Genomic DNA, 21,347 nt, shown 5'->3' with positions numbered 1-21,347 from the left:
GATCCATCTAACATTAGCTACAATATCCCTAGTACCATGACCCCTTCTAAACCCAGCCTGGACTTCTGGCAGTTCTCTGCTGATGTGAATGTTTAGATTTAGAACATTATCTGACAGACAAGTAGTTTATGGAAAAGGGCAGATGAAAGATATTTTTCAAGTGTGGAAATAACCAGTAGACTGTGTTGTCCTCTCCCTTGACATGTGTGTTTTGAGCCACTTCTTTCCCTTCTACTCTCACCTACTCCATTCAACACCTGTCTCCACCATCTAGACCTTGATGTGTCGACTTATACCTCAAGCTTTCTGGGCTTCTGTGTCTCTGAATACCTTAAGTTGTTGCCAGTTTCTTTTGCTGCTGTCAATATCTCTTGAGTTTGAGTCTATAAATCCAAATACCAATTACTAGTATCTGAGAATGCTTTCTGTCTCAGACTATCCTGAGGAAAAGTCCTTTGTCTTGAACTTCTGCTTCAGGATTGACTTCTTATGGCTTATGGCCTCTTCTTTTCCATTTGTAGTACACTGTAGTCACAATAGAATAGTTTCCCAGGGAGGGTGATATGTCCTGTTGGTCTTGTATACAATATTGTTTTCTTAATAGTGTCCTGAAAATGAGTACTGTCTCACTCAGTCCTTACCACTTTCCAACATTCAGGTGTGTGGGTGTTTGTCACCCTGACCACGTTAGCGTCTGCTCAGTCTCAGTTGAAAGGTGATGTGTAATGATCACCTGTCTGCTTACTTGAACTACTCCTCAGCACTACATTCTTCCCAACTTTGAGCCCACTGAGAAAGGAAGATAATACACAATCTTTACAAATAGTGTGCCTGCATGCATGACATCCACATGATTTGCACCAGTTGTTGAGTGAGGGCTATTGTTTTAAAGAGTGTCCAGTGTGGCAAAAGTCTTCGCATGCTGTAAACATTCTTTCTATCTAATGTTTACTCCTTTGTTCTTTTCTATCAAGTTCTGTTTGTCTTTCACATTTTGAAGGTTGTTTGTAAACCCTACAGTGCATAAGAAGAGTGCACCTCTTGCCAGGATTCATATCCTGCTTACTCTTGATCAAGTTCATTAGTGTCTATGCTTCTATTTTTTAATTTTCACAATGGAAAAGTACATCTGTTTACATATTTGAAAGAGTCATGGTGGTACAGTAGTTAATCATTCAGCTCCCAACTTGTTCTGAGCACCAAGTAACACTCTCAACATACATGCTGTTGGTTTGCAAGATTTTATTATACCCATCTAGAGGGAAACAGCAAATAGTACAAACAATATTTATCAACCACATGGAACATGTAATTCCTGAAAATGGCTGACAGATGTTTGTGATCATGTTTTATTTAAGTTTATTTAAGACATTAGGTTCATATCTGTTCCTTAATAGATTGTCTTTTGAGTGAGCTCACTAGTGTAGAAGGCTTAATTCCAGTAAACAGTAACAGTGATGACAGAGCTGCTCATCAGGAACCTTGGAGATTAGAGGTCCTGACATAGATCACATCCTTGTTGTAGCGTTTAGAGTATGACCAGAATCCAGGAAGCTCAGGGGCAAGTCTAGCTACTATGGTCAGGGTCTTTCACTTTGTTGGATATCATCTCTAGCAAGGTTTGGCAGCATCTCTTAGTTCGGTATTTGTTTGTTTGTTGTTTTGTTTTTTGGGGGGTTTTGTGGGGTATTTTTGTTTGGTTGGTTTTTACTGTGTCTGTACCTTTACTTACTTGGCTCTGAAAACCCACTGTAGGGTCAGCCATAAGTCGATTCTGACAGAGTTGTGCATGCCAATAACAATTTATCTCTCATGACACTTATAACCAGTCAGGGAGTTCAGTAGTAATATTGTACCTGATTCTGTAAAGATTAAAACTGTGGAAACTCTATAGTGTATGAATTATATTCAATTTGGCAGCAATAACTTCTTTATTTGAGGTTGTGATGAGAATGAAGTAGCAAAGAAATTAATGTATTCAATAATGTTGACTATTATCATTTTTCCATTGTCTGGTTTCCTGGAGCCAGTGGGAAAAGAGATGCTGTCCAGGTGAGGGTCTGGTTGAGCCACCTCCCATTCTTCATTCTGCCCTTCCCCTGTGCTGTTTTTCCTTTCCTGGAACTTCATGACCTCACAGCCTCCAGTTAGTGTCCTCCAGCTTTACTGCCTCTCTTTTGGTTAAATGCCTACTGCTCAGACTTGAAAGTCTATCTCTGTCCTTTCACAAATCCCACAGAGATTTGTCTGGGCAGTTGAATGGATGCTCAGTCCTTCCAGCATCCAGGCAGCTCAAAGGTTCACCTGAATAATGATGCTATTTTCTTCTCTGATATTACTGGTTACTAAAACTCATGGGCTATTCTAATCTCCTCCAGAGAATGGTAAAATTAATTTTAGAATCTCATTGGACTTTTTGTGTAACTCTGTGTTGGTCTCCTGCTTGCCTGGGATTGGGAAGTACTGGTCTAACTGCAGTCCGTTCCTTTTGTACCAGCCATCATGGATAGCTGGCCATTGTGGAGAACGCCCTCCTCTTTCAGACAGACTGTGTGGTAATCCATGGCGTTGTGTGCCAGATTGTACCCCGCCCTGTCTGCCTGAGTCTGTTTCCTGCCCAGCATTTCCAGCCTCTCTTGAAGCTGTTGGACTTTGGCAGCTGATGGCCCCAATTTTTGAGCTCTTCAGATATAACAAGCTGTGTGTTGTCCATCATAGTACCCCCGCCTCACTCCATGTCCTGGCTTCCTAAGCAGCCCCAACTACCTCCTGGTCAGGTGACACTTTCTGTAGCCCTCCAGAGCATAGAAGGATGACCACAGCCTACACAGCACACAAAGAACCTATAGAACTGGCAGCTGACATACTGGCTTAGAACCAGGAGGCCTCTATCTGTATTTGTAGAAAGTTTAATTGCTAACTTTGTATCTAGTTTCTAACATTTTTCTTTATCTTCCTTTTGGCTTGTGATATCAGCAACACATTTTTGAGGGTTGTTACATAACTTCTGCATGTTCCTAGAGGGTGAGGGGTAGGAGCTGAAATAAACACTGGACTTGCCTGTAATGGGGGCTGCCAGAGGTCTTAGGCCAAGGAGAATGTGATTAAATCTATGTTTTAGAAAGATGTAGCCCTTGTGTTGACCTTTAAAAGGCTTGACATCAGGAAGGCCTATGAGGAATGTTGTCAGTGGTCCATGGAGAAAGGAAAAGCCCTCAAGTTAGTGTCCTTGAGGATGATCAAAGTCACATTGCCATTTCCAATCTATCTAATTCTTAATGTTCCTGACTAGTACAAACAGGTGGCATGTTCGGATGCTAACTGAGAGGTTGGAAGTTTGAGACTACCAAGGGACATCTCAGAATAGAAGCTTGATGATCTCTTTGAGACAACTCCTCCCCTGAGAACCTGGTGGAGCATGGCTCTACTCTGATGAATGAGATCACTAGGAGTCGAAATGGAGTACATGACTACTAGGTGTGGTAGTTAATGCTAACAGGTACATTGTGAATCAAGTACTGCTTTATCACAGAGGACATGCATACCACAGCAGCACTAGATATCAGCATAATCTTTCACAATTATTTTGTTTGTTCTTTGAATAGGCAATGAAGGCCTAAGCTATTTTGTTTAATATATATTTATTTGTTTTTTTATTTTTTTAAAAAATCATCTTACAATTACAGTTTTATACAGTATCTGAGTTAATTAACTCAGCATAATACTCTCCAGTCCCTCATAAGTTAAGTAGTAATTTTTTAATTATTTTTTTATTACTAATTTTAATGAACGTTTACAGAGACTTTGGTTTTCCATTCATTCATTATTGCATTTTACTCCTTGCCCACCCCTCCCCCTGAGTTCACTCATCATTTTAAAAAGTAAAAGAAAAATTCTTGCATTGTTATACAATCCCTCCACACACACACACACACACACACACACACACACACCGGCCAGGTCCACTCTACTATGCACGTACTATGGACTCTTGTCATGACAATAATATCTAATCATATATTGCTTTTAAACAGTTCTTTCCCTCATCTGTTTCAGTGCAGTATATATAGTATATCCCATCTTTCTCAGTCTCCCCCAAACCCCGATGTCAGTCCCATTTTACAACCGTGGCACTATGCAATATTTGTCCTTTTGTGGCTGAGATATTTTACTCAACATAATGTCCTCCAGGGTCATCCATTTTGTATAATATTTCATAATTTCTTTGTTTTTCAGTGCAGCATAATATTCCATTGTGTAAATATATCAGAGCTTCTCTATCCATTCATTTGTTGATGGACACTTAGGTTGTTTCCAACTCTTTGCTATTACAAACAGAGCAGCAATATACATAGGTAAGCATATGTCTGCTTGGATGTCAGTTATGGTTTCTTTAGGGTATATTCCTAGCAGTGGAATTACTGGTTAAATGGTATTTCTATTTACAACTTTTTGAGAAAGCGCCATACCACCTTCCATAGTAGTTGTACCATTGTACACTCCTGCCAACAGTGAATAAGGGTTCCAGTTTCTCCGCAACCTCTCCAGCATTTGTTGTTTGCTGTTCTGTTAAATTTTGCTGTTCTTTCTGGGGTGAGATGATATCTCATAGCTGTTTTGAAGTTAGGTAGTAATTTACATAGTCATTGTTCCTGTGTGCTGCGTAGTATTCCATTATGTTAATGTACCATAATTTGTCAATTCATTTGTGGTTGGACATTTGGGCTATTTCCATATTCTTGTGATGGTGAATACTGCAGATATGAACATTGGGGGTGTGGGAGGGTGGAAGCAAAGGGATGAAGATGTGCAGGGGGGGCATTAATCATGAAGTTGTACAATTTGATGGGTGGGAGGTGAGGGAAATTGGAAGAATCTGTTCTCAAAAACAATGTATTTGAATTTTGTAAATAAACTAGTATTTTTTTAAAAAGTCAACTTGGGGATGGGGAAGGGAGGGACAGGAATAAACTGTGCAACAGTGAATGAACAAAAATATAATTTTTCTGTAAACTTTTGTTAAAATCACAATTATAATAAAAAATTAATTTAAAAAATATCATCACATACTGCCATGTGTGTTGCTATCTCTTAACAACATACAGTGTCCTCATTCTTGTTTTTTGTTTTTATTGTACTCATATCTACTGCCACTAAAGAGCAAGAAATGTCACTTGGAGGGTTAAGGTATTGTTGCTGTTGTGTACTATCAAGTCAGAACTGACCCATAGTTGACCCTCCTTCAATATGGTCTGCATAATTAGTTGCTATGCATCAGAAAGCTGGACAATGACCAAGGATGACTGAAAAATGATTTGATTCCTTTGAGCTGTGGTGCTTGAGAAGAGATTGAATATAACATGGAGTGCTAGGAGAATCAACAGGTTCATCCTGGAGGTGAGACAAAGCTGCTCCTTGAAGGCAAGGATTTTGAAGCACTGCCTGACATACTTTGCGCAATGTTGCAAGAAAGGACCAGTAATCGGAGAGAGACATTGTACTTGGAAGGATGGAGGGATAGCACAAAAGGGGAAGTCTATGGGTAAGATGGATTGACTCAGTGACTGGGAAATGAGGGTAGGTGTGTCAGAGACAATGAGATTTGGCTCAAGATAGGGCAGAGTTCAGAGCTGTTGTACATAGGGTCACTAAGAAACACAAGCTACTTGATGGCATGTAACAACTGCCACAGAGTCATTTCCTACTCGTACCAACCTTTCATTGTGTTTTCGATTGCCTATTCTTCTCCTTTAGAAAAGCTCATGGATTTGAAATGCTTATCTTTAGGTTAGCAAGTAGCCTGACACTTTATTGCTCAATGTCACTGTTGTTTTTCTTACACAACATTGATTCAAGTACAACTCATGGCAGCCCTGCAAACAACAGACTTCAACTCCCATCCTAAGTCATCTTCATCATCTCATACATTTGAGCCCATTGTTGCAGTCACTGTGTCAGTCCACCTCATTGAGAGTCTTCCTCTCTTTTGCTGACACGTTACCTTTCCAAACATGATATCTCTTTCCAAGGAATGGATTCTAGCACCATGCCCAAAATATATGAGCCAAAGCCTCATAATCTTTGTCTCTAAGGAGCACTCTGGCTGCACTTTTTCCAAGACATAATCTGTTTGAGGTTTTTGTTTGTTTTTTACAATCCCGGGGCTATTCAGTACTCTTCTCCAATACCACAATTCAAAGACATCAATTCTTGGGAACTCTGGTGACCTAGTGGCAAGAAGCTGCACTGCAGTCCTAGAGGTGCATGGTTCAAATCCACCAGATGCTCTGCTGGAGAAGGAGGAGCAACCTCTTCCTGTACTAGTCAGCTCTGATTTGATGGTACACACATACAGAATAATAATAATAATTTTTTTTTAAAAAAAGGAAGCTGCACTGCAATCCCAAAGACATCACTTCTTCTTTCATCTTTATTCATTGTCCAACTCTCAGATGCATAGTAAGTGATTGAAAGGACTCTGATCTGAATCAAGAACACCTTAGTCTTCAAACTGATGTCATTATTCTTTAGTAATTTGAAGAGGTCCCTGACAGAGGATTTGTTCAAGGCAGTGCTTCTCCTGACTGCTGGAACCAAGGGTCTTGATTATGGATCTAAGAAAGATGAAATTATTGACAGTTTCTATCCTTTCTCCATGTGTCATGATGTTGCCTTCTGGCACAGTATTAAGGACCTTTGTTTTCTTGATGTTGAGAGGTAATCCTTATTGAAAGCTGTAGTTTTTGATCTTCTACAGCAAGTATTTCAGCTTCTCCTCACTTTAAGCAAGCAGGATTGTGTCGTCTGCATAACACAGGTTGTTGATGAGTCTTCTTATGCTACATTCTTCTTTTTCATAAAGTCTGACTTTATGAGTGATTTGCTGAGCATACATACAGATTGAATAGATATGAAGAAATGATAGAACCCTGTCACACACCTTTCTTAGTTTTAAACCATGAAGTGATCCGATCCCTTGTTCTATTCAGACAGTAGTTTCTTGGTCTAGATCTGCATTATATATGGGCACAATTAAGGTTCTGGGTCTCCCATTCTTCTCAAGCTTAACCACATTTTGTTGTAATCAAATGCATTTTCACTATTCCAGTAGGGCTCCCATTTCTGACTGTATTATTGTTGGGTGCCATCAAGTTGTGTACCACTCACAGTGACTCTATTAATTCTGTCCTATCCTATGTCATCCTCATCACCTCTGACAAGGCCGTTGCTTCAGTCACTGTGTCAATCAATCTCATTGAAGATCTTTCTTTTGCTGACCCTCAGCCTTTCCAAGCATGATGTTCCATTCCAAGGAATAGCCTCTTCACACCCAAAGTATGTTACAAAGCTTTGCCACCCTTGCCTCTAAGGACCACTTAGGATGAATCTGTTTGTTCTTTTAGCAGTCCATGAGAAACTCTCTACTGTTCTGGCTATAACTTGTATTAATTTATGTATTTTTATTTTTACATCATTTTTGTCTTAACGAAGAATTGCAAAAGGAGGACATTAACCTCCTATGATTTATAAAGTCAGCAATTACTTCCTCTGAAAACCCACTAGATGGTCAGCTATTACTTGGTTTTGAGTTGATGTCATACACCAACAACTACAGCTATGGGTATTGATTGTGGATCCAAGTAAAATGAAATTGATGGTGACAACATCAGCCTTTTTTCCACCTATAATTGCGTTGCCTATGGGTCCAGCACTGAGTATATTTGTTTTCTTGATGTTAAGATGTTATCCATATTGATGGTTGTAATCTTCTACAGCAAATGCTCCAAGTCTTCTCAACTTTGAGTAAGCCAAGTTGCATTATCTGCATAGTGTTGATTGTTGAATCTTCCTATAATCATGATGCCAAATTCTTTTTCATATGGTCCAGCTTCTTGAATGATTTTTTTCAACATACATATTGAATAAGTGTTCATGTAACCTGACACATACATTTCCTAATTTTAAATCATGCTATCTATATTCTTTTATTCTGTTTGGGTAACTATTCTTTTGTTTATGTATAGGTTTGGTTTTTTTTTAAATTGGTTTGCTGACGGAATTTATTTCGTTGTGTTTCATACTATTCTTCACATTGTGTTTCATACAATCATTCTCTCTTTTTTTGTAAATTTTATTTTATTTCACTATTTTGTGTGTGTACCATCAAATTAGATCTGACTGGTACAGGAGGAGATCATTCCTCCTTCTCCAGCAGAGCATCTGGTGGATTAGAATCGTGCACCTCTGAGATTGCAGTACAACTTCTTGCCACTAGGCCACCAGAGCTCGCCCATACAATCATTCTATGCATTATGTTTTATATAATTAATCACCATTGGACCTTGCCCATCATTACCATGTCTTTTCACCCAAATTTTTCCCATTTCCCTCCCTTCACCCACCAAACTGTGCAAACCTATGGTTTTACTGCTACCCATAATCATCGCTCTGTACCCACCCCTTCCCCTCTTGTGCTCTCATACATGTTTTATTAGTTATCCTTCTATTTTTATAATAATGGTCTTATGCCTTATTTTTCCCTATGAGACTGAGTTAGTTCACTCAACATAATGCTCTCCAGTCTCTCAATCGATGTTGTATTTTTCAAAATCGTTACTCCTGAATGCAGCATCATATTCATAGGTTTTGCATGAGCAAAATTAAATGTTCCAGACTTTCCATTCTTTTCAATGTTAGCCACAATTTCTAATGATCCACGTTATCAAATGTTTTTGCATAATCAATAAAATACAAGTCAACATCTTCCTAGTATCCTGTGCTTTCAACTAACATCCATCAGACATCAGGAATGAGATTCCTCTTTCCACAGCCTCTTAATCCAGCTTGAATTTCTTACAGTTCCCTGTCAACATACTGTTCTGTTGTTGTTGTTATGTGCCGTCGAGTCTTTTAAAAATCTTTGGCAAGAGGATGGATACATAATGAACATTGTATTGACACTGGTGAGGAGAAGGTCAATCTGAAATGAATGAACATTTAGACAGTATGTGTTTTGCAATTAACAATCTGGAACAGGATATGCATAACTAATTAAATGGTGATAAGAAGGTGGAAAAAGACTAAAGAAGGGTTTACAAATGGATAGAAGCAGTTGTGGAAGACTGAAAGGGATAAGATGGAAGGAAGAGGGGAAAGCAAGGGGATTACATATGACTTTAAGATGTTTTCAACTATGGAATTGGACAGATGTAATTGATGTTATTAAACAAAATGTATATGAATGATTTCATAAAAACAAACTTTTTTAAAAAAGATTTTACTTACATGTGATATTAATGATATTGGTTGGTAATTTCCATGTTCTGTTGGATCCCCTTTTCTGGGAATAGGAACAAACACGATTTCTTTCCAAATTTCTTGACATTGAGTACAGATCATGTCAAATATATCAGTTGGTAGGTATTTCATCAGTTTCTGAGGCTGCCTTTTTTCCAGTGTTTTCAGTGCAGGTTGAATTTCTTTCTTCATTATTTAGTTCCTGATCCTATGCTCTTGCCTGAAAAAGTGTTGACGTCTTGTTACAGTGACTCAGTATGCCTTCTGTCATCTTTTAGTACTTCTTTCAACATTGAAGATCTTACCTATCAAACACTTCAGTATTGCAACTTGAGACTTGAATTTGTTCTTCACTTCCTTCAGTTTGAGAAATGCAAATGTATTCTTCCCTTTGTGTTTTTTCACTCCAGCTCTTTGCACATTTCTTTATAAAGCTTTGTGTCCTCAAGCTTCCCTTTTTGTTCATCTCTTATACTTCAGCATTTCTTCTTTTTGTTTTGGCTTCTTTACATTCTAGTGCAATTTTCAGAGCCTCTTCTGACATTCATTTTGGCCTTTTCTTTCCAAATACTTTAGGTTTATTTTAATTGTATTGAAACTTTACGTTAATTGGATTATATCCTATTTCATTCTTGTCATATGCCATAATCTGTGTATTTTGCTTTTGTTGGGGGCCTTTTCCAAATTTTTAACCAATCTAAATAGCATTGTTGTAAACATTCTTGACATTATCTTTGATAGACATAACTAGAAATGGAATTGCTTGGTAATAGGATCTGTGTATCTTCAGTTTTACTAAATAATGTTGTTGTTGTTAGGTGCCATTGATTTGAGTATGACCCATAACAACCTATGAACAAAAGATCTGCACCCTTTCCTATCCTGTGTCAGCCTCACACTTCTTCACACATTATAGTCCATTGCATCAGTCCTCCTGGTCAAGTGCATTCTTCTCCTTTGCCAATTATTATTATTTGGTATTAAATAATATCAAAGAGTAATAATATCAACATGATGAAATACTGATCCAGGTTGCAATTTTATCATAAATGCAAAAGATCTTTCTGTCACTTGATAACCTGATAGTTGGAATCCTCCAGCTGTTTTCATTATAACCATTCTGGTTGTTGTGTAGCGATAGCTAAATGAGGATTTTAGTACCCTTCTTTAATGTGTGATGGAATTGAGAAATTTCATATTTCTGTTTTGGCCAATTCTCTAACTTCTTTTGTGAATTATTGTTCATGAATTTTGACTTTTTCTACCAAGTCTGTTTCTTTTTGTGTTAATTCATGTTTATATTGTCGTGTGCTATCAAGTCGGAATCAACCCATACCTGACCCTCTGGAGGGTTTTCAGAAGCAGTAAATCACACAGAAGAAAATTGCCTATCTTTCTCCCAGAGAGCAGCTGGTGGATTCAAACCTTGTGCCTTAAGGATTGCAGCCAAGTTTCTTACCACTAAACCAATACTTTTCATATATATATTTCTAGATGCAGTCATTTTTTTCAATTACATGTAATATAAATTTTTTTCTAGTGCAACTATTTTCATAGAGTATAAATTAGTACTTTTTTCTTTTATAGTTTTATTTGTGTGTGTCTAAACTGGATAACACAGTAGGACTTTGTAAGATGGATGCTTTTGTTCTGGGTTGCCAGTCATGTGGAATGTTAGGTTGTTTTATTTAAGCCTTGTGTTTAGTGTCAGCAGTACCTCCTGGGGGCTCCTTATATTTAAACTGAGCTCCTCGTTTCCATTTTAAAACTGGTTGACACAACAGGACTCTGTAAGATGGGCACTTTTGTTCTGGGTTGTTGGTCCTGAGGAATGTTGGATTGTTTTCTTTTATTTAAGCCTCTTGTTTAGTGTCAAAAAGACCTGGAGGGTCTGATGGCCTCATGTTATTTTGGAGGAACATTCTTCTAAGTTGTCCAGTACTCTTCTCTCAATTTATTGTACTGAGGTAATCTGGGTTTGCTCTGATGCTGAACCTTGTGCCACTGGAGTGTCATATGCCGTAACAATTCCCCATGGTGGACAGTGTTTAGTGGAGCTCCCATTTTTAAGTCAGATTTGTAAGCAGGAGTGGTATCCACTTCCTAAACCACATGCCTCTGGAAACTCTATGAACTTGGAGAAATGATGATACAGAAAGGCTTCAATCAACAATATATATATGTAGTCTGTGTTCTCCTTGAGAAATCTTGGCCTAACTTGAGTCTCTGTTTCTTTGATGTTATTGTTGTTGTTAAGTGCCGTTGAGTCGTAGATGACTCATAGCAGCCCTTTTGAACGAAAGACCTGAACACTTATATAACTTTCATTGTTTCCCCATGTTCACAGAGTTTCTGGAGGCAAGCTATTTCAGAAGTGTATTCCACTTCCAAGCTTGTTTTAATTGAGAAGCTCCACTAAACACTGCCCACCATGGATAACCATTATCACATTTGACACATCAGTTTCAGTGTTCAGCATCACAGCAACCACGAGTTGCCTCTGTACAGCAAATGAACAGACCAGTACAATACCACTTAGAAGAATGTTTGACCAAAAATAATTAGGAGGCCAAATCAGATCAACTCACACCTGTTGGTGAGTCCACATTCCACCCTAATACTCACCAGAACCAGCAAATAAACCTCTGTAGAATCTGGCTGCTAAATTTAAAAAATTTAGAAGAAAAGGCTGTTTACAAAAGAGGAAATAAACCACTTATAACCTTCTTTATCACTTTCCTCATCCTTAGCACTTAGAAGGCAAGCATTCATCTCCTGTATGCTAACAACCACAACTCTTAAAGTGCATGCAATCAAGCATTTAGTTAAGTATAGTAAATTGTTAGAAGACCAGTTGTCACACTCAAAACTCTTATCTTTTTACCATCCCACTGAAGACTATAAAATTATGGGAACATACAGAGGATTTTGAACCCATACCAGTAACACTCTACCAGAATTGCTAACTCTTCAGGATGCAGATTAGCTCTGACAGACTTGTAGATGGTAAGAAATGGCAGACTCCTTTTAGCTCTTTTGAAAATCCCTCTGGAGTTCTGCTTTCTTTCCTCTCACCCACCCCGTTGTATTTCTGTCTCTTCAACTTACAAACATTTGTATTTCTGTCTCTTTAACTTATAAACATTTGAGATTCATCCTGCAAGACCAAGCTGAACCCTCCCCTGAATGGCACTGAGTGTGATACAAGCAAGGTAACACCTTGTTTCCTGCTGCCCCCCAAAAGGTAGTCCCTTGGTTCTGGGACTTTAGTTCTCCATCTATCCTGTGAAAAGTTTTTTAGATTAATTGGAATATTAACATCTAAACTGAACAAGGCAGATACTTGATAAACTCATTGTTACTATGTTGGGCTGTTCCATAGAGATTCTGTGACCTTTACCCTCCCAGCAGGCCTTTTGGCCGTGACAGTGTTTAGCTTATTGGAAGCACTGTATTTGTAAAAGAACCTTAAGTATATGTGCTCTCAATTTTCAGACTATGAGGGGAGGATTTGGATGCAAGTAGTTTGTCTATAAAGTTATCCCAGGAAGCACTAGTAGAGTGAGGATATAAATACAGTGGTTGAGAATGGTAGGGAAAGTACAATAATGGGTAAAGCTCAACATCAAGAAGACAGTGATTCTCACCACTGGACCAATTGGCAGCACCATCATAGATGGAGAAGAGATTTGGGTTGTTAACAGTGATAGCTTGCTCAGCTCTGCAATCAGCACTTTTGGCATCAGCAGTCTCCTGAATTTTGACAGTTCATCAAAAGACAAATTGCACTTGGAAAATCTGCTATCAGGGACATCTTGAGTACAGAGAAGCAATGCGGTCAATCTGGAAAGTAAGGTACACCTGATCCAGATCATGATCTTTTCTATGACTTGTTATGCATCAGAGAGCTGAACAGTGACTAAGGATGGCAGAAGAAGAGTTGGTGCCTTTGAGTTGTAGTGCTGGAGAGGAGTCTTGAACATACCATAGACCATCAAGAAAACAAATAGGTCTGTCTTGGAGAAGGTGAAAGCAAGTTTCTCCTTGGAGGCTAGGATCTTGAAGCTTCATCTCATATACTTCAGGCATGTGGCAGGAGGGCCTGGTCCTTGGAGAAGGACATCATGCTCGGAAGGTTGGAGGGACAGCCCAGGAGAGGAAGACCCCAGATGAGATGGGCTGATAGAGGAACTGGGGAAATGTGGATAGTTATGTCAGAGTCTGTGAGACTGGCTCAGGACAGGGAAGACTTCAGAGTTGTACATGGGATGGCTACGAGTGGCAGGCAATTTGATAGCACATAATAACAACAACTGTAGACAACGTGACTGTAGACTGTAGACAACGTGACCATCCCACTAGAACCTTCTGGAACTTGTCTCAGAATTAATCTACTGTGTAGTCAGGAAACGCTGGTATTCATCCAGCTTCATCTCTTTCTCTTATTTGTTGAAGGCTGTCCTGTGACTAGAGAAGGAATTCTTGGGAGGTCAGCTCTTCATGGGACCTCTCATTGGGAATACCCTCTGGAGGGTCACTCAGAAAACAAGGCTAGGCACTACCAGCTTTAGTCACCTTGATAACTTGTCTCATTCTGAGCAGTTTGACCATGACCAAATTTCCTACCAATACAAGTAGGAGTCTGTATTGTTCAATGCCTTTACCTGTTTCTGTAGCATTATTTTTGTTGCGTATTTGTGGATGCGGTGAAATTTTCTAGGTGCAACATCATAAGAAAAGCTACACAGCTCATTTGGACTAGAATATGGGTGCCCACTGTGGGGGCTGAAGGCAGTCCATTCACTCCAACCCCATGATGGTCCTTGGGGCAGGAGGGCTTCTGGCCAAGTACCCCATCTACCCCCATCCTTATTTTTTTTTACCATAATTGATCTTTTATTTAAAAAATTACAGGAAGTGATTTCCAACATCTCATTTTATGAAAAGTACTGCCTGTATCAAACATTTTATATCACTGCTAATTCCACTGAAGAACTGCCTTTTTAAAAATTAATTAATTTATTTTTCATTTCAGTGAACATCTACAGAGATTTTGGAATTCCATTCGTTCATTGTTGCACTTTTCTCCCCGCCCACCCCACCTCCACACCCCCCCTCGTTTGCTTCTCTCCTTGAAAAGCAAAAGAAAAACTCCTTCATTGGTACACAGTCCCCCCCACACACCACCCAACCCCACCCTCACCCCAAATAGAATCCACTCTGCAACCCTCATTCTGTACTCTTATAATAAATATAATGCCCTAAAATATAATACTTTTAAACTATTCTCTCCCTCATAGACTTCAATGTAGTAAACATAATTTATCCAGTTTTTCTCAGTCTTAGCCCCCATCCTCATTTAAGCAGGGCTCTTTGACCAGGGCTTTTATTGTTGGTGTTTTCCTCTCCTTGCTTCTGTAAAACCCCTTGCCTGTCTCTTACCTCACTGCTTTAAACTGAAGAAAGCCTTTTGCTGGTTGTTGGTCCTAGAAGTAGTGGCTTATGTCTCCCTGTGTCTGATGATTGAATGCTGAGCTGAAGTCCATAATACCTGCCGTCCTAGCAGTAAACATGTGGAATTTCACAATAGCAAACAAACCATTTAAATTGAGCGGGTTTTTTTTTGTTATTCCAGTGTAGATTCGGACTGTCCCTCTACTAATGTTTCCAATCTCAAATCTAAACTGGTAGTTGGATGCCAACTGCTCCCAGCTCTCTGATGGAGAGCTGTTCTAATGTCTGTGTGAGCAGCATTCTGTGTTCAGCAATGACACTTCCTGCCCTTGTTAATACAGCATCTGATGTGTGCCGGTCTGTGGTGCCTGGTTGAAGGTGATTCATCCTGCAAGACCAAGCTGGACCCTCCCCTGGATGGTACTGAGTGCGGTGCAAACAAGGTAACACCCTGTCTCCTGCTACCCCCCAAAAGGCAGTCCAATGGTTCTGGGACATTAGAGTACCCTGAAGTAAACAATTTTGGGTATTTCTCCCCACAATGCCATCTCTCCTATTTGCTCATGAACCTCTGGGATATCCCTGTCATCCCTCAGATGCCTGGGGAGCCCCTCTGGGTTCATGGGATATCATCACCTTACTCCCCCTTTCTTATAAGAGGAAAGATTTCTTTTATTAATATTTCCTTAAATTATTTCATTTTGCTATTTGAGTGAATTTAATTAAAAGGAATATTTTACATCTGTAGCCCTGGTAGTGTAGTGATATTACGTCAAGCTGCTAACCTATAGCTGCTGACTCAGTTCAAATGCACCAGTTGTAGCACTGTAAGATGGGAAGCCTCCTGCTGTAAAGATTTTCAGTCTTAGAAATTAGTGGAAGGTCAGTATGTGTTGGACTCTATTTGATGGCGGTGGGAGATCACCTGACATCTATTAACAGGAGCATATAAAATTTGTGAAATTGTATCATTTGTGTTCTCACTATAATATTTATATTAAATTATTTTCTATAGGGAGCTCAGATAACCTGGTGAGTAGGGAACATTGCCCTAAGCCAAAGGTGTTTGGAAGCCACCAGTGGCTCCAAGGGAGAAAGATTGGATGGACTGAGAGTATAGCTAGAATTTGCAAACATGCACACTCCACAATACACACACATTAAAGATTTTTCCAGTTGTTGTCAGGGTGATTTTAACTCAAGGTGGTCCAATGTGTTTCAGAGAAGATCTGTGCTCCGTGGAGTTTTCAGTGTCTGGTTTTACCAGAAGTAGTTTGCCAGGCCTTTTTTCCAAGGTGTCTGGGAAATTGCAAACCTTCCACCTTTTGATTAGTAGCCATGTGTTAACTGTTTGCACCATTGAACCAGAAAAGAGAAATTTTTTTGTTGCTGAACCTGTTCTGACTCCTAGTGATGCATGCTATAGAGTAGAGTGACCCACCAAATTTCTTGTCTGTAATCATGGAAGCATATTACCAGACACCATGGAGTGGATTCAAACTACCAACCTTTAGTTCAGTAGTTAAATACAAACCATGTCACCAACCTAGAACTCCTAAGTTACAAAAATTGATTTTGAAAGTCATGGTGTTTAAGTTACAGATGGGCTTTATGTGTGAACAGTTACTTTTCTCTCCCCGAGTAGCCTAGGGTCAGGATCCTCCTTCTGTGTTTTAGTGGTGCCGAGCTGGGGAGTGTGTTGGCAAAACACCCATCCCAGAGCATGTAGATGGAGACTGGAGCCCTTGGAGTGTCTGGAGCATGTGCAGCCGAACATGTGGCACTGGAGCCCGCTTCCGGCAGAGGAAATGCGACAATCCCCCGTAAGTCTCCCTCAGACAATTCCTCCTGTCAAATGCTGGAAACATTAAGAGAATGAAATGGAACCAAAGGGGCACAAAGGGCTTGTTTGTGACCTGTGATAACTCAGTAATCTGGCACATGCTCTGTAAATGTGGGCGCACTGGAGTATATGGAGCCATGTTCTCTCTTCCTTGGCTGGTTCCTGGAAGGTTGACTAATTGAGTGGGTTGCAGAGCCTCATGTCCTGGTTCTTGGTATATTTGGGCAAAATCCTAGAGAATCCTAAAAATCCTAGTGATGGCCTTCCAATTGTTGCTGGCTGAGTGGGCATAGGGAAGCCTGGTGCTTAATCAACCACAAAGTGTCTGTATCCTTAGCCCTTCTATTAACACAAATACCAGTTTTTCTCCTGGAAAAACTTGATGGAAAAGAAAGACATGTTTGCGTTTTGTTTCTGAGGTCTCATGGCATCGTCCATAAAGAGTTGTGCTAACTCAAAGGTGATACCTCTCTGGCAGTCTGTATCCCTTAGCTGCTCCATTGGAGAAAGACAGACAGTATTCTCCTGTGCAGTTTACAGCCCTTGTAAACCTGCTGGAAGGTGAACTTAGAGCCAGTTCTGACTCAACAGCAAAGACTTTGAGTTTCTTTTAGCCATTGGAAGCTCAGTGGTTGAGTTCTTACCTTTTGTGTGCAAGCTTGTAAACCTTCTGCACTGAAAGCACCTTGCCGCCAGTGCACACTTGTATGTTACTATGATGCTGAGCAGATTGCAAAGAGATTCCAACCTGACTTCCTGGTGATCTAGTCAGTCAGTGAAAACCCAAGAAATCAGAAATCCTATCTGTAACCATGTGGGAATGGCATCAGCCCAGGCAGCCCTCCTTTCTGCTATGCATGGTTTCATAATGCGTTGGAAACTATCTTATCAACAGGTAGCAATAACAATAGGCTGCTTCCTAAACTAGTCGCCAGTGGGTCGACCCAACGAGTGGCACCTCCATGCATGTCAGTAGAACTATGTCCCATGGCGTTTTTCCGAATGAGATCCTGTAGGCTTTTTTCCAGGATGTGTGTGTAGGTGGATGTGAACCTCTAGAATCTGGCTAGCAGTCAGATGTGCTGGTTGTACTGCCCAGGGACTCTGATCGCCTCACAGGGGTCATTCTGTGGGCTGTGATGACACAGAACCCTTCCTCTTTACCTTTGCTCATTTCCTTCAGAAAGCTCAGGGCTTACTTTATTTCCTGTTATAATAATTCTTATACCACTGTTGTTGTTGTTTTTTTACTTTGAAGTCTCCTCACTTTATTTCTTTTTTAATATTCTGTTTTATATCTAATGCACACCACCTTCCATTAATTTTGAAATTGTGTTGTTGCTATGTACTGTCAAGTCAGAACCAACTCAAAGCCCCTCCCGTGGGTCTTCAGAAGCTATAAATAGTATGAGAGGAGATTTATAATCTCTCTTCTGCTGAGTGACTGGTGAATTTGAACTCCCTACCTTGGGGTTGTCAGCATAACTTCTTACAATAGGCCAGTGGAGCTCCCCTGCCTGTGAAGAGCGTATCATATGTAGAAACTCTTCTAAGCCTTTAAATGTGGGAAGTGATTTCATTCTGTCTCAAGTAAGTCTACTTTCTGTTTGTCATACTTGTTGATAGTCATGTTACTGTGATACTGGAAGCTATGCTGCCGGTTTTTCAAACACCAGCAAGGATACCTATGTTGAGCAGATTTTAACAGCTTCTACACTAAGATAAACTAGGAAGATGTATGATAGTCTCCTTCTGACAATAAAAATTCTACAGACAACTACAGAACAGTGTCTGATATGTGCTGGGAAAGGAGATCTGTAGGTTGGATGTCCCTCAACATCATCAGGGGCTGAAGCAGGATCACATGTACCAGTGGCTGTGGCCATGTTGAAGGATAAGGATTAGACAAGATTTTTTTGTAGTAGGCATGATCACAGCCAGTAAGGAGGAGTATTGCTTTTTGCCTTCATTTTACATATTAAAGCTTAAACTCATAGCCAGGCTAGATAAGTACCCAGGACACCACCACCAATGGGATGGTGATGTCTTAGGTGTGGACCCAGACACCAGGCTTTGGATCATTTGCACCAATTATTTCTCATTCCTCACTTTACTGTCCTTACAGAAGCTAGAGAGTCCACTCAGGCATAAATCGGACTACTCTTCCTGCTTCAGTACATTTGATCACTTCCTGAGGCCTGTAGGATACTGTCCTTACTTAGACCTTGATCACACAGCCTCCTTATTGCCCTTTGCACACCACACCACCCTCAAGACTTCAGTCCTGCTCTTTCCTCTCTCTAAACTAGATTTCCCCCCTTTGGACATTAAGGTAAATGTTTTTCCTTCGGGAGGCCTCGTTTTTTCAGACCATGGGGTCTGCTTTATATTATTTTGGTTAGTTATTGAATGCTGTCAAGTTGGAGCCAACTTACAGCTGACCCTCCAGCAGGTTCTCAGAAGCTGTAAATTGCACAAAGGGAGATTTCCCATCTTTTCTCTATAGAGCAACTAGTAGATGTGAATCATGTGCCTTTGGGTTGGCAGCACATCTCCTTATCAGCTTAGGCCACCAAAGCTCCCTGCTTGATTTTGGTACCTCTTGTTATCCCAGATAGGATAACCATTTGTGATGACTTTTTTCCCCTCTCTTTTTTTAAAAATTTTATTTTATATTAATTTGCTCACATAGTTCATATACATTGTGTTTTACAGTATTTTTCATTCATATTGTGTTTCATACAATAATTCCCATGAATTGTGTTTTCTAAACTCAGTCACCATTGGACCTTGCCCATCATTTTCCAGTCTTTTCAGGTCTCCATTGGATCCTCATTTCCTTCACCCCCTCCCTCATTTGTGACGACTTTTGTATGTTTGCTCATTTGTTCTTATGCTGGATTCACCCTTGGTTGAAAGCCCGTGAATCTTGATTCCAAACTTTCCTTTATACAATCAGTGCCTCCTTTTGGGACAGAGTATACCCAGACTGGGTGATTTGCATGAGAGAAATAGCCTTTTTTTACAGTTCTGATATACACTAGGCATCCAGAGTTACTAGATGAGCTTTGAGGAATCTTTGAGGAAGAATATTTTACAAGGTACTCTTCCAGCTTCTGATAGCCCCAGTCATTGTTTAGTTTTCTTTTCTTGCAAATGCATCTTCACATGACCATACGTCCTCTTACCTGTCTCTTTCTCTTCTCCTCTTAACGAAAACGCTCAGATTCCATTAGGATGCACCCTACGTTAGTCTAACCTAACTGATAGCATCTTCAGTGACCATATTTCCAAACATGTACAGGGATAAAGAGTTCAAAAATTATAGAACCAGTTTGATCTATAATAAACACCATATTGCCTTTATTACCTCACATAGAAAAGCCACTCCATAATAAATTCTAACTTAATGGCCATCTTCAAGCATCATCGCTGAAGAAAGGCCATGCTGGTTTCTTTGTTCACTAAGTTCTTCCAAACACATACCTAATAATAAATCTGTTCTTTCCCAAAGTATAAATGCTGTCTTATACTCTTATTCCAAGAAAGTGCATCATCAGTAGGTGCTCCCTTCTCCTCAGATTTTTACTCTCTGTGAAGCCAGGAGTTAGGTACAAGTCTCTGGCAACTCCTTAAACTTTCCTACTTTACTATCCCTCCCAGCTTGTCTGTAGCTCACAAAGGTCTCACTAACAGGCTTCAGAAAAGAACTTGGCCTTACTTCTCCCTGAGTGACATTCATAACATGGGTTGTACTGTCTGACCATTCTGCAGACCAATGTAACAGCTGTTCTGAACAGCAACCATTCTCTCTCCCTCAGTTTGGCCAGCCCAAGGTAAATGGACAGAAGTTCCGGGGTAGCCGTGAGGATGAAAAAGGACTCTTAGCCCGTGTCCCTGGTGTTTCCAGGCAAGATGCACATGGGATATTTCATGAAATAAGAGTCCCAACTATGACCTGATGAGGTGACTTTTACGAAGCACAGCTGGCTCAGTCCACCAAGCCAAGTTAAGTCAATGCCCCTGCTAGCTCACTGCTTAGAGAGAACACATTGGTGTACAGAGCTTACCAATATGTCCCTTTCAACTTGGAATATGCCCTAGGCCCTCTGCTGCAGATGGTTTATTTAGTGTCCGAAGATAATGGCCAAAAAGTCTCCATTTTTTCCAGCAGTCTTTACAAACTTTTGGAAATTCTCTTTGTTGCTAGTTGACACAGAGGCCACAGAAACTATTCATGTCATAAAACCATCTTCAGAATTTGATTTTTTCTGCTTAATTTGGTGTCATTGTCCATGGGAATTTTTCCAAAGGCTTGCAACATGGAAAATTTACCTTTAATGCAAATGCTAGTGGCCTGTGTTTGAGAGAACTGTGAATGGAGTGAAGAGGAAAGGCTCAGAAGTTTTAGTATAACAACCAGCTCTCTTGGAGGAAAAAAAAATAAAAAGAGATGTACGATTACTAGAAATACATTGGGATCTCTGTGGCCTACTGGAAAGAAGCTTGTCTGCAATCCCAAAGGCACGTGGTTTGAATCCATCAGTTGCTCCACAGGAGAAGGATGGGCAATCACCTCGTGTGATTTACTGCCTCTGAAAACCCACTGGGTCAACTGAATTCCAGCTCGACAGTACACAGCAATAACAACAGAAATACATACAGGGGGCTCTGGTGGAGAAGTGGTAAGCAGCTGCGCTGCCAACCTAAAGTCACACAATTCAGGTCCACCAGTTGCTCTTCAGGAGAAAAA

At 40.0% G+C, this 21,347-nt stretch overlaps 1 protein-coding gene across 1 annotated transcript in view; it reads left to right on the top strand.

The window, feature by feature from the left end:
• Positions 1-21,347, top strand: part of ADAMTS17 (ADAM metallopeptidase with thrombospondin type 1 motif, 17) — a 530,244-nt gene that overhangs the window by 285,291 nt on the left and 223,606 nt on the right. Inside the window, exons 11-12 of the mRNA XM_006900064.1 lie at positions 15,093-15,194; positions 16,429-16,574. Of these exons, the coding sequence (XP_006900126.1) occupies positions 15,093-15,194; positions 16,429-16,574 (248 nt within the window). The remainder of the gene's footprint in view (positions 1-15,092; positions 15,195-16,428; positions 16,575-21,347) is intronic.

This window comes from Elephantulus edwardii, unplaced genomic scaffold, assembly GCF_000299155.1.
Source record: "Elephantulus edwardii isolate Elephantulus edwardi_28Jun2011 unplaced genomic scaffold, EleEdw1.0 scaffold00272, whole genome shotgun sequence".
NCBI classification, from domain to species: domain Eukaryota; kingdom Metazoa; phylum Chordata; class Mammalia; order Macroscelidea; family Macroscelididae; genus Elephantulus; species Elephantulus edwardii.
This window is presented reverse-complemented; position numbering and strand designations above follow the sequence as displayed.